Here is a 13511-nt window from a genome sequence, read left to right as displayed (position 1 = left end):
TTTTCCATATGAGAGTTTTTCACAATTGAAGAAAATGTAGTTTTTGTCAGAAAAAGAGAAACGTTTTCTTTCTTTGCCACCACTCCCTTTGTGTGAAAGAGAAAATTGCTTATGAAGCAATTTTCGAGAAAGGTTCGGCTAAAATTGTGAAAAAGAAGAAAAGGACAATTGTTGTCCTCTTTGCTAGCACAAAGTATAGTTAAAAACTTTTTTCTTTGTTGAAGGTTCAAGTGCAATCGTGTGTACTACCATTAGAGGTCAAGTACTTGATTGGCTAGGGTTTTTGCTCCTTGTGGTGTTTGCGAGATTGTTTCGAAAAGTGTCATCGTGATTACGAAATTACATGACAAAATAACTTTCTAAACAATAATTTATTTTATACTTTTATGTGTTAAATATCACCAAGGTGATCCATGAGTAGAGGCATGTTTTGTTGTTTAGTTATAAAGTTTTTAATTTTCTTTTCGCTGCGTATTTTAAAGATACCATCCATAGCCAAACCCATCAGAGTCTTGAGAAGGGAGATGGGGATTAGCGGTTGACATGTGATGGGTTGGGGTCAAAGGAGTTGAATTTGTAGTTAAGGTGTAGAGGCTAGAAAAAATTAGGGATAAAATGGGAAGAAAAAGAAGAATAAGAAAAAAATTTTGAAAAAAAGATTGGATGAAAAAATTAAATTTGATATAAAAGGAATAGGTAAAGAAAAGGGTAAAAGAAAGGGATGGAGATATGTACGTATACGAGAGAGAGGTAAGTCTAAGTTCAGAGAGAGATGTGGGAGGAAAAAATAGAAAAAAAAAATTGAGAAAAAAGAATGGGTGGCTTTTTTAATTGAGAAAAAAATTGAGATTCAATTTTTTGTAGTTTTTCTCTCTTTTTTATTTTTTGTTATTATTTTTTTAATATTTAATTTTTTTACTGATTATATTTATAATTTTATCTTTTTTATAACTTTTTTATTACAATGCAAAAAATAACAAAAAAAAATCCTAACAATACACTATATAGACCTGATAGTAATAGTATTACCTATACATGATAGTCCTGTGAAAGATCAAATAAGTTCAAGTCTGATAAACAAGTTCATTTTGAATAAGTTTAATACATCATTACAATATCTTTTGACTTTTAAAAATTTATTTTTACACATTACAATATAATTTGTAAATAATATTTTGATAATTTTTTATTTTTAATAATTATCCTTATTAATATAAATTAATTTCATATCTTATTCATATATTAAAATATTTTGCCCAATGCGTAACATGGGATACAATCTAGTATATATTAAATCAAAAGCGTCCCCCAAGTTCCAGCACAAAAAGTGTGGTGTGGTATAAATTTACAAATTCTTCTGTTGGTTATGCTTCGTGGTCCCCATCCTCTTCCTTACCAATAGTTTGAGACCCGCAGATTGTTGCACCGATGTAATTACCTAACACTTCCGATACTAGCTTTAATGTCATTTATAGCTTTATATTACTAGTAGGTAGTAAGCACATTCACAAGAGGATTTGCCAGATTTTGCAAATTGCAACAGCAGATTTATGTCAAGTCTACTGTTTGAAATTGTCTGATATATATATAAGAATGCAAAGCCACATCATCCCTAGACCAACATCTCACTAGCACAATGTGAAAGCCCACATCGGGAAGACACATGCTCTGATATCATTTATAATTACCCAAATCCAAGCATCATTGACCTAACAATTTTTTAAACTATAATCACGTGACTTTCAAAAGCTTAAGCTCAAGTTACTAATAGTGAATGACTTAAACTCTTATATAGATCTTAAGAATCTCATTCATATCTCATAGGAGATGGGGTATCACATGCTACTCTTAGAAAATGTTAAAAATCTCACAACTTCTAATTATATCTACCCACCCACGAATGCATAGTTGAGAGAGGACCGAAGTAGCTTAGTTTATCAAGTGGCTTATATATTGTAGAACAGTCCCAAGGTGTTTTTCCTATCATGGGCTGTGTAATGTAGATAGTACATGTGTCAAACTGTTGATAACACGAGGCAGTAGAGAAACCAGAGAAGATATCAAATGGCTTAAATTTTATACTTAAGATGAAAAAGTTATAATCAATGTCAAGGCATTATACAAAGAATGTATGACAATGGAAGATCTCAAGTTTCCAGTTCCACAATAAGAGCACCCAAGGATGCACCCAACGACAAACAATTGTAAAAAGTTCTCACCAGAGAAGTGAGCTGCACTAAAGATGGCTGCGCTAAGGACAACTGCTTGTTGCCAGCTCATTGTTGAGACAAGAGATGCCAACAGAAATCCTCTGTAAACCATTTCTTCCAAGGGAGGAGTGATGATGCAGTAAACAATAACACAAGCAACTTTCGAGATGTCACTACTTAGAAGCATTTCCTTCAGTATGGGGTTATTCACATCCTAAATTTTAGATTGAAAAAAAAAAAGATGCACAAGTCACATATCTTAGAGACATAATAATGTATTGGCAGGAAATGCTGGGGCAAAATTTCAGAGAGAAGAATGCCACACGCTTATGATGACATATAAATGCATATAATTGAAGCAAACAACACATTCTGAAACAATTTTAACATGATGGGGTTAACTTTAACAAAACTCAGCATCTTTTGAACTAGAAGTGCTAACACATCAATAATTTCTGTGCTTTTTTCTGGTTAAATCAGTTAACCTACTGCGGCCAGCTTAATAAATCAGCAAAAATATTCCATTACCACTAAGTCTCATAAAACTATTTTGTGTTCAGGGCTGAACAACATATCTGATAAAGAATATTAAAAGCAATGAAGAGGAAGAAACCAACCTTTACCCCATATAATCTGTCAGCAAGAATTGATGTAAGGAAAACGAACAAAATAAGTATCCCAAAACCCAGTGCTGATGCCAATACCCAGTTCCTCTCTATCGATAACTCGCTAGATTTGAAGAAGTTCATAAGCCCATTTTTTGGCTTAATGGTACTCTTTAGCAGAAGGAGAGTTGAGATGAGTTCCAAAATATCAAGTAGAAGCAGTGATAGTGACTGCAGCAAAGATCGAATCAAACTAGAGAAGCAACTTTAAGAGTATGTACATGTTTACAAGTAACACATCCACCCAAAATGATTTCTTCTTTAAGGGCACAAGTAAGACTAGAAAACGTAAGTTTAAGTGGACATTTGTGCAATGAACCATCAAAAAAGCACATATCACTATCTTCAACAAACCACTCTCCCAATTTTTTACAGACATGTAAACTTCTTTTTAGCCAAAAGCCTAGGAAGTTAAAAGAAGGCAGTTTTTTTTTTTTCTCGTAAGTGGAAAGCAGAAGTTTATCAAGAGATTACTGAAAGAAGGTAGAATTATTTACAGGATAACTGATTAACTGCTTTTGAGATTTAAATTATCTCCAAAATGTTCTTTCTAGATCAGTCTTGTGATTAGAGTAAGCTTATTAATACATAACAACCTCTATTCATAGAGCCAAGCCCGCAAAATCAAATCCTATTTGTTTACAGACATTAAAACTCTCGTCCCAAGTCAAAAGCTCAGCAGACATTTGAGTTTACAAAAAAAAAAAATTTCTGGTCATCAGCCTTACCTCACCTCTAATATCACGCACTAAAGCTCCCATTTATCTAATTACAAACCGGAAAAAGCAACAAAGTTCAGAAAATGGGAGCAAAAAATGGTCGCAAGGTTACATAAATGAGCAGGGAGCTCAGTTACAGAGTGCCCTCTTTCCTTGCTATTCCAATTGGATAGAAGAATTATATGCCATATATATATAAAAAAAATTAAAAACCAATAAAGGCCTTATTACCTGAGTCTGGGGATCAAGGACAGGTTGATTCAAGATATAAGCAACAATCGACAAGCCTCCAAAACCCAGAGGAATATGCAAATTGAACATATACACAGCCATGGCGCTCCATAAACTCCCTGTCTTCCATGGAATATCTGATGTCAACACTGAAAACCCCTGTTCATCCCCAAATTAGAAAACCCATTTCCAGAATTTGATCAGAAAGCACCTTAAAAATAGTTTGGTGAGTTAGATTTAACTTGTAAACATATAAAACATGCAAGTCAGAGAACTTACCTGAGTGGATTTGTCTGTACTTTTGTCTTCGGTGCAGTGACACTTGAGAACAGTAAAACTGGAACTGAATTTGGAGCTATAAAAGTAGTAGAGAAAAGGATTGGCGGATAAAGCGAGTCGTCTGCTAAAAGGGCGGCGAAATGTAGGTGTGGGTTTAACCTTAGGCCGAGCAAAAATCATTTTTGTTTTCCCCTCTTATTATCTCCAGTTTCTCAACTGAAAGGCCATTTGTATCAAGAAAGCCAAAGGAAATTGACAAAATAGATAGAATTCTGTGGTTTTGTTTTTCTAATAGATAATTAATTTCAGCACAAGGAAATAGGATTGATTTTTCTTTTATATTGCTTTACATGATTAGATAGATTTATACTAGTAAACTTAGACTGCCCGTCAAAAAGGTCCAAAATTTATCCAAAAAAAGAAAGTATCCAAATTCATTGAAAATTGATCCAAAATCTGTCAGAAATGGATTCAAAATTCATCAGGAATAAGCCTCAAATCCGTCAGAAATGAACCCAAAATCCTTTGAAAAAGATTCCAACATCCGTCAAAAACAGCCCTAACTTTGTGACAATTGAGCTTAATTTTCTTCAAATTAAAAAATTTTATATTTATAATTAATTTAAAATTATTTATTCAATTAGATGATATGTTAAAAATATAATTGAAAATTCACTTTTATTAACTGTACTATGCAAAATAGTTCACACAACATTTTTTTTTAAGTTGGAACAACTCTCAAGGTCAGCTTCTTGTCAGTATTTTATTAAGTGCTCGTATGACTTGATTTATTTTTGATTTATTTATTACTTAAAAGTAAAAATTGGATCAAACAAAATTTCATGAAAAGTAATTTAAAAAAATAATTTTTTTAAAAAATAAAATATAAAAAAAAGCTTAAAAAAAACTCCAATTATGAGCTTTTTTTTTTAAAAAAAAAAAACACACCAGCTTATTAGGAGAGCTATTTTTTAAAAAAAATATCCTCTCAAAAAAATACTCCCTCTCCCTATCGATCTCCCTCTTCTCCCTCTTTTCTGCAAATCATCATTCTAGGTTTTTTTTTTTGTTCTTATAAAAATTAAGAAAAAAAATCTAAAATCTAAAACTGCATTCAGGTATTATTTCTTCTTTTTCTTTCTATTTTGTTTTGCGTTTTACTTTCTATCATTTTTTTGGACTTTGAAAACTCTCTTTATTGGTTGATATTTTTCAATTTATTGTTTGATATGACAATTATATAATGTTTATTTATTCTTAACTTCTTTATGATGTATATAATATTTGATGATTATAATTGAAATAATTAATCAAATAAGTCAATGGTTCTTAGATAAATTAGATGAAAATTGAGATAATATTTATTGATTATGGTTGTTAAGATAATATTATTTATAGAGGTGAACTTTGTTGGTAAGGACATGAATAGCTAAACATGATTTTTCTAAATTATTACTCCCACTTTATACTTCTCTTTTTATTTTTTAAGTTCTCCTCTATTGTTAGAGTTAAGGCTTTTAGTAGTCGACTCCTTGGTTTCTTTCATCTCTTTTTTTATAATTTATTATTAATTATAAACTTTATATTATATAAAAATCTTTTTCATAATTTCAAATTTTATTTTAAATAAATAAAAAATAAAGTTGATTTTTTTATTTTGAACAAAGAAATTAGTGATTAATAAAAAGTTATTTATTAAATACTTTTTATAGTAATTTTAATTAAAATTAGAGTTTATATAAGTTATTTTGCTAAACAATTTATTTATAAAACAGAGTTATAAAAAGTAAATTTACCAAACAATTTTAACTTAATTTTAAAAGTTATTATTTTTCATAAAAGTTTTATAATAGCTTTTAAGTTAAAAAAAAAAAAAACTAGACCAAACATGCTCTAAAAATGAGAATTAGAAGTATACTAGCGAGGATGAGATAAACCTTACCTCTAGAAGTACGTGAGAAAAATAAAAAAATATTCTTAATGAAAATACTACTTCCTTTACATGAAAACATGAATTAAGTAATATTGCTTACTTATAATAAGAAAATCAATAAGGCTTACTACTCCCTTACAATTATTTGAATCTAATATAAAGTAAGGTAATTTTATCCAATTTTAAGATACCTTGTAGTTCACTTAAAGCTTGATGAAACATTTGGAGGCCTTGATGAGAATATTCATGGTTTGACAAAAAAATTGACAATTTGGTTACCTTATCGATAAATGCAAGAAATTTTATAAAAAAAGTTTGCAAACATTTTTGTATATTGGTAAGGATGTAACGAATATCATAAGAACCTTGGCTCCCGCCTTTATCATATGCATAATTACCTTAGCATCCATTTCAATCCAAACATTAGAAAAAGTGTGATCTTGGCATAAAAGCAGACATTTTTGTAGAGCAAGTAATTTGGCTTTCAGGGTATTATTAAGATCAAAGGTTTCAGAAAATCTAAATATAAGCATACCTGTATGATCAGCAGCACTCCTCTTGCAGTGTTTTGAAAGTGGTCTTTAGAACTACCATTGACATTTAACTTAACTTCCTCTATCAAGGGTTTCACCTATTTAATTATTTTGGGTGGTATAGGAGACTCTTTTGTAAATCCGAACCTCCATAAGTTTGCAATTTGTTACTCATCTTTCCACTGCCATCTTTGTAGGAGATTTCCTTTTTGAAACTGCATCAATAAATTCATGATGTGCCATATTACTCTATTAGAATACATATTTAGGTTTCTGTGTTTTGCATCATTGCATTCAATCCACAAAAACCAACAAATAAATATAGATAATAAAACCAGAATATGTCCCTTTTTTGTATAATCTCCTGAGTAGTACTTGTACAATATTCTGAGGGCGAATGACATTGATTAGGAAAAATTTAGCAAAAGGATTCCAAACTTGTTGTGCCACCAGACTTTGCCATAAAACATGGACCAATGTTTCCCCTGCGTGACAATATTAGCCAATTTTTAATTTAACTGGTATCCAACCATGCACCAACTGCCACAAAAAAAAAAAATGAAGTATTGAGAGGAATACTTTTGTAAATAAAATTGAAAACATTGTCTACTAGTTATTGTTGACGAATCAATTCCCATGCACTTTTAATGGTAAAGTCACCATGAGAAGTAGACACCCAATAAGCAATATCATCTTTAGAGTTTTCGATAGGAATTTTCATAATGTCCTCAATCAAAAAATCAATGAGTACTGCTCAAAGTTTTTCCCTCATCCTATCCTTCATTGTCATAAAAATAGTTAACATTAAGCATTGAATGTGAATAAAAAGAAAGAAAGTTTACCAAAGGTTGTTCTCCCATCTAACAATCATGCCAAAAACAAATTTTGCCCCTACCAACCTTACAATGAATATTTTCTTCAATAATGCTGTGGGCATTTTTCAATCGCTTCCATGATCGAGAGTCATGTAGTATAACATTGGTTTGCATTGGTACTTGGCTAGTACAGTACTTAGCTTTAATGAAACGTGTCCGTAAGTTATCAACGGTGCGAAAACGCCATCAAAGTATGATAAAAAAAGCTTCAAAGACATTTATCAAACTCTTAATGTGTAATCCATTTTTGATGTAAGGGAAGCAAATTTTTTCCACGATACCTAGTGAATACGTTTCGAATCTATAGAATCACCCACTATTGAATAATCGTTCAATTTTTTCCACAACACAGATTTATGATTTGAGTACTTGTAGTACTTATTTGTTACAAAAATAAAATTAAGATGTAAAAAAACCCAATAATATAAATGCATGAGAATGTGCATCATCGTCATCATGTCAACAAATAATTTGTTATCATTTCAGTAACGTGTGGTCTCACTTTTAAAATCATCGTGGTCATAGTAATAAAATCATTAAAATCATTTTAATGATTTTAGATTAGGTTTATTTTACAATTTATTTTATTTTATTTTATTTTTTAATGTGTCTAGTTTAATAGAAACTTCTTCCCATTTCTCTTACATTTCTTACTTACTATATACAGTACAGTGTAGTCATATATTTTTTTTCTCTTATTTCCTTTACTGGGGTGTAGAGCAAAATAAACCAAAAAAAAAATTGAAAAATTAAAAAGAATGCCTTGGCTTTAACAATATATAGTTAATACAGAAACTCAACTGTTTAACTTGACTACTTAAATATACAAACAAGAGTTGGATTTGCCTGGATTGGGAAGGGCAAACATGGAGAGCGGAGCCTTGGTGGTGGTGGAGCTCCGAAGGAACTCAACAAGTTTTGAAAAGGTAGTAAAAGAGATTGTGAAGATGGAGAAAAAGATTTTCCCCAAGCACGAGTCACTTGCTAGATCCTTCGATGAAGAGCTGAGAAAGAACAACGCTGGGTTGCTTTACACAACAGATCTTCATGGAGAAGTGGTCGGCTATGTCATGTATTCCTGGCCCTCTTCACTCTCCGCTTCCATATCAAAGCTTGCAGGTGTTTTTTATCCCCTCGTCTTTTAATATCTTGCATTCTTCCTTCTAACACTGGCCGGTAACCTGCTCGAGTAAAGTACCAAGTTACCTCATTTTGTTTAATGAATATGCCATGTCAAATCTATGTCTTTCTTGTACAGCTGTTTGTTTCTACTTCCGTGATTTATTTCTTTGTTTCTGGATTGGTTGCTGTACATTAACGGAATAGTGAAGGAGAGTCATAGAAGGCAAGGCCATGGAGAGGCATTACTAAAAGCGGCAATTGAAAAATGCAGGACCAGAAATGTCCATCGGATATCACTTCACGTTGATCCTTTGAGAAGTGCTGCCATGGGTCTTTACAAGAAGCTTGGTTTTCAAGTTGATAGCTTGATCAAGAGTTACTACTCCGCTGATCGAGATGCCTATAGAATGTATTTGGATTTCGATCCAAAGTAGTAGTGGAATAGAGCTTGAAACACTTGTCTCTGTAATTTATTTGGGTTCAACGAGCAAGAAGCTAATATTGAAACGTGCATCATTCAATTGAAGAACAAACCATTTTTGTCTTTGCTTCTTTTGAGGAAATAAAGGTTAACCTTCACTCTGTACGTCTTGTATAATTGTCTTCTGAGTAAATAAACAAGGAAAATGGGTGACAAAAATGTACATAAACAAGTAAAATGAGTGATAAAAATGAAACTCAATGCTTTGATGCTGCCCAGGATCGAACTGGGGACCTTTAGTGTGTAAGACTAACGTGATAACCACTACACCACAGCATCGGGATGCAGAGAGCTATTCGTCTAAACATACAAATTACTTATTTTCTCATAACCATTCCTTCCACGCCGGTGACTATAAAAGGCGTTTCAAAACTCCCGCATAAAAGAGCCCATAACCCCGTTCAATCAAAATTTTCTCAGCGTACTACTCACGCGCCTAAGCCCTAGATTAACAAATCTAGGCTTCCATCCAGGTTTTTGCTGCAGATTTGATGAATTAGATCGAAATTGGGCAAATCTTTTATCAATAGAGCATCAAAAATGGTGAGAGTGGTAAGGAGCTGCGTACAATCAATATTGAAGCTGGTGAATTCAATTATAGGAATGGTTGGTACGGCTATGATTCTGTATGCAATTTGGTTAATTAGGGTTTGGCAAAGAGAAATTGGGGATTTTTTTCCGTTTGAAGGCTCTGATTATGCAGCTCCATGGTATGTTCTCTATCTTGGGGTTAATGGGGAAGCCTGGGATTTCAAAAAAGTCGATCTTTTTGGTTTTTCTTGGGTTATGAAATGTGAAAAGAAATTTGTTTTATATTTGATTTGATGAATTTTTTTTTTGTTGTTTTCTGTGTTTTTGAATCATTATTAGTTTCCATTTTCTGTTTGGTTGATGGGAATATGAAGGAAAGTTAAAAATATAAATAGAAGCTTTTAGTTATTCAGTTAGTGTTCTTTTAATTCTCTCTTGTTTTGGACGGACCACAATTCGATTTTTCTGCTAAAAACAAATCTCCTTTGTTTTTGGGTGAATTGTAGGTTTATCTACACTTTCCTTGGCCTGGGTGTTACTTTGTGTGTGATTACATGTTCTGGGCATATTGCTGCTGAAACTGCAAATGGCTGTTGCCTTTATTTTGTATCCTTTTTCTTGATTCAGTTAAACTAGATATCAATGCCCCATAATTATCAGGAATTTTACTCAAATTTCGTTCTAGAAGTGCAATGTTACATTGTGGAGTGTTTTGTTTATGGCTTACAGTTTCTTATTATTATTATACACATATAACTAACTAGCCCTTCTCAGTTTTTTTGTTCTTTGCCACTATGATGATGAATATGCTTTACTGCTTCACAAACTCAAACCACAACTTAATGGGATGGTAAATTTGTTGTTGACCTTAAATGCATTAGTATATGGCCTTCACCTTTTTACTTCTTATGCTGGAGGCTGCAGTGACGACTGATGTATTTCTGAATAATGACTGGGAGGAGGTATATCACATACAAAAGCTGATAATTGAATAAATTTTGTACAGCTTACTACATTTGCTTGTCAAAACTTAATGTGATCACTATGCTGATTTTTATACCAGGACTTTCCAGTGGATCCAAGTGGGAGTTTTAATAAGTTCAAAAATTTCATCAGGTCGAACTTCGAATTCTGCAAGTGGATAGGCTTTTCTGTCGTGTCTGTACAGGTTAATATCTTTCTTGGACTGAAAGTGATGGGAAATTGTACAGTGCATTTCACATGATTAACTACAGTGACATTAGCATGCTCAGTTGTTGGGTTTAAATATGTCATTTGGTTATTTGTCCTTGCAATGCAAATGATTTGAATGCATGTTTATGATTGGCTGTATCCCACATAGACAAATAGCTAGTTACGCTCTGTGCACTTGAGGGTTGTTGAAGTTACCATGCTGTTTCACTTATAGAAGCAATTTCCTAAATGCTCCTGGGTAAACTGGAAAATATGAAATGGAATTGAAGCAGAAGCATACAGGTATAGTTAAGGGTTTACGTTTTCATGGCCTGTTTTCAGCTTCACTCTATTGTTTTCAAAGCTTCCCTCTCTCCCTCCTCTTTCTTGGTTCTCCTTTTGAGTTTTTCCCATTTCTAATGTGAAAGTTTGTCTAGGTTAGAGGAGTAAGATTGGCATGCCATGGTTATCATATGCTTGACCGTCTACCTTCTTCTTTTGCAGGGACTATGTATCCTATTGGCAATGATCCTTAAAGCTCTTGGGCCGCATCAATATTATGAGAGTGACGATGATATTGATCCTGCGAGGGTTCCACTCCTGAAGAATGCTGTTCACCCACCTTATGTCGTTGGCAGCCCTGCATATGGATCCCATAGTAATGCCTGAAATATGAGAATTAAGTGTATGGTAAAAATTATGTGCTTAAACCTGGGATTGAGAGCTGTTTGCTTAGCGTCCCGGGGTCGAGTGTTGAGTTACTGATGTTAAGAATGAGGTATCAAGTTTTGCGAATCAAGCTCATGTTGGGTTTGGAAGGGTATACCTTGGCTGCTCATTTGGATGGTGCTTTGCATCCAAATCTCCTCATTACTAAAATATATTTCTGCGTTTCAAAAATAAAAGTAAAAAGTAAAAGATTAAATACAAAATTTAGGACCCGACTTTGGGTTTAATGTGCAATATAGAAACTCTAATTTTGTGTAATTAAGAAAATAATGTTACCATAAAGAAATCTGCCGATAGTAAACCGTCTATGTCATTATTGGATGTGACATTACATGACAAAATTGAACTATGGGTATGCTTGGTTCATGAAACAAATATGAATGGAATAAAATACTTATTGTGTGTGAATAAAATAGTTATTATGTAATTTGGTACAGTGAAGAGAATAGGGATAGGAATTGCTATTATGATTTATTGCAATGCTTAGTTAGTAAAAAAAAACTTTTGAATAAGAAAAGAATAGGTTATAAAAAGATAAAAATACTTTTCATTATATTAGTATTTATTTTCAACAAAATAATGCATTGTATTACTTTCATCAAAATTATACATTTTATATATTATTTTGATGCAAAGTTTGGCCTTGGCACAAACAAAAAGGAAAGAGAAATTTCTTGATGTCACGGTCCTCAAGTGGACGTAAATCTTATATTATCGAAATAATGCTCTCAGTGGGCCAAGCTATAAAATCCCACATCGAAGAGAAACTCTTAATGGTAGAGTAAGGGTGGATGTTATGATCTTAGAGAGGGGAATTATGAATCTCACATTGGTTATATACTAGAGTGATATTAGGCATATAAAAGTTCATACTACTTTTAACCTGTGAGGTGCCTTTTGTAGGACAAAACTGTGAGGTCAATAGGTAAAAGCAAACAATACCTCACATGGGTTGGTGTGGACCGAAACAATTGGTATTAGAGCAGACTCTAAGTATTAGTAATGTGCCATTAAGGACATGGACTCTTGTTGAAGTGAGGGAGCCATGGCTTTATGCTAGATTGATATTGGACATATAAGGATTCACACCACTTTTAAACTAATCCCTTTTACCTAATCCCTTTTGTGGGACACAACCGTAATACCTCACAAAGGTTGATCCTAATCCCTTTTACCTAATCCCTTTTGTGGGACACAACCGTAATACTTCACAAAGGTTGATGTGGATCGTGAGAAAAACTCCTCGAAACTTATATAAGTAATATTTTCTTCTAAATAATATTTTTGATGTACAATATTTGATAAAAAGAAAACTCACTAAAGAAGAAGTTTTCCCCATTATGCAAAATGTTATGCACTTTTTAATAATTTTGGTCAATTCAATGAAGAGAGTTGCAAGCCCAAGGCATTAAATAAAGAACAAAAAATAGGACAATAGCAAACTAAGCTTAAAACATTATACAATAAACGAAAAACAAAACACTTGAGCATATTCAATTCAATCTATTTTCCTTTACATCCAATATGTACATGATCACAGGCGAAGTTGGACAAGTGGATGGTGGATGAGAGTAACGCAACTAGAAAGTTGGACTAGAGAGAAGTGATAGTGATTGGCGGAGTTGGAAACAGTGGAAAAGAACAATGTGGCTGGAAGAGAAAGAGGGAGAAGAGGAAGAGAGAGAAAATTTGATTTTATATGGGTAAGGTTGTAATTTTCTAAACTTATGAGAGGTAATTTCGTTTTTATGATTTTGAAAGTTATTCCTTCAGACATGGAATAGTTAATACCAAGAAAATTGAATTTAATTAAAGATGATTTTTTATTGATTTTGAGGATTAGGTAAAACTTAACAATGCGTTTGGTAGGGGGAATAACATAGCTATTCCCCCTCTATTCCCATGCCATTCCATTTCCCTTGTTTGGTTGGCAAACAAGTGCGGAATAGGTATTCCGGAGGAATAGAAATTCCTCAAATTTGGCTTTGAGATGGGAATGGCTAATATCCGTCCTTCCCCCCCCCCCCCCG

General features: G+C 32.8%; 3 protein-coding genes and 1 non-coding gene across 5 annotated transcripts; 2 read left to right on the top strand and 2 right to left on the bottom strand.

Annotated features, from left to right (window-relative positions):
* On the bottom strand, nt 2047-4427 carry LOC18608693. 2 transcript variants are annotated; one of them, XM_018114602.1, is made up of 4 exons: nt 4105-4427; nt 3826-3984; nt 2828-2986; nt 2047-2424 (listed from the first exon to the last, which is right to left on the bottom strand). In XM_018114602.1, the coding sequence occupies exons 1-4, from the start codon at nt 4282-4284 to the stop codon at nt 2083-2085; spliced, it is 840 nt and encodes a 279-aa protein (XP_017970091.1). In that variant the 5' UTR covers nt 4285-4427; the 3' UTR covers nt 2047-2082. The 2 variants fall into 2 exon arrangements, with proteins under 2 accessions (XP_017970091.1, XP_007043568.2); XM_007043506.2 differs by having other exon boundaries at nt 2828-3046; nt 4105-4425.
* LOC18608692 (putative ribosomal-protein-alanine acetyltransferase) lies at nt 8161-9153 on the top strand. Its single transcript, XM_007043505.2, has 2 exons — nt 8161-8564; nt 8772-9153. The coding sequence occupies exons 1-2, from the start codon at nt 8312-8314 to the stop codon at nt 8999-9001; spliced, it is 483 nt and encodes a 160-aa protein (XP_007043567.1). The 5' UTR covers nt 8161-8311; the 3' UTR covers nt 9002-9153.
* Nucleotides 9255-9327, bottom strand: TRNAV-UAC. The gene has a single exon. It is a non-coding gene; the product is annotated as a tRNA-Val (tRNA).
* Nucleotides 9415-11575, top strand: LOC18608691 (tetraspanin-19). Its single transcript, XM_007043504.2, has 5 exons — nt 9415-9758; nt 10086-10185; nt 10461-10541; nt 10643-10747; nt 11257-11575. The coding sequence occupies exons 1-5, from the start codon at nt 9589-9591 to the stop codon at nt 11419-11421; spliced, it is 621 nt and encodes a 206-aa protein (XP_007043566.2). The 5' UTR covers nt 9415-9588; the 3' UTR covers nt 11422-11575.

The sequence above is a fragment of the Theobroma cacao genome, chromosome 2 (assembly GCF_000208745.1).
Source record: "Theobroma cacao cultivar B97-61/B2 chromosome 2, Criollo_cocoa_genome_V2, whole genome shotgun sequence".
Taxonomy (NCBI): domain Eukaryota; kingdom Viridiplantae; phylum Streptophyta; class Magnoliopsida; order Malvales; family Malvaceae; genus Theobroma; species Theobroma cacao.
This window is presented reverse-complemented; position numbering and strand designations above follow the sequence as displayed.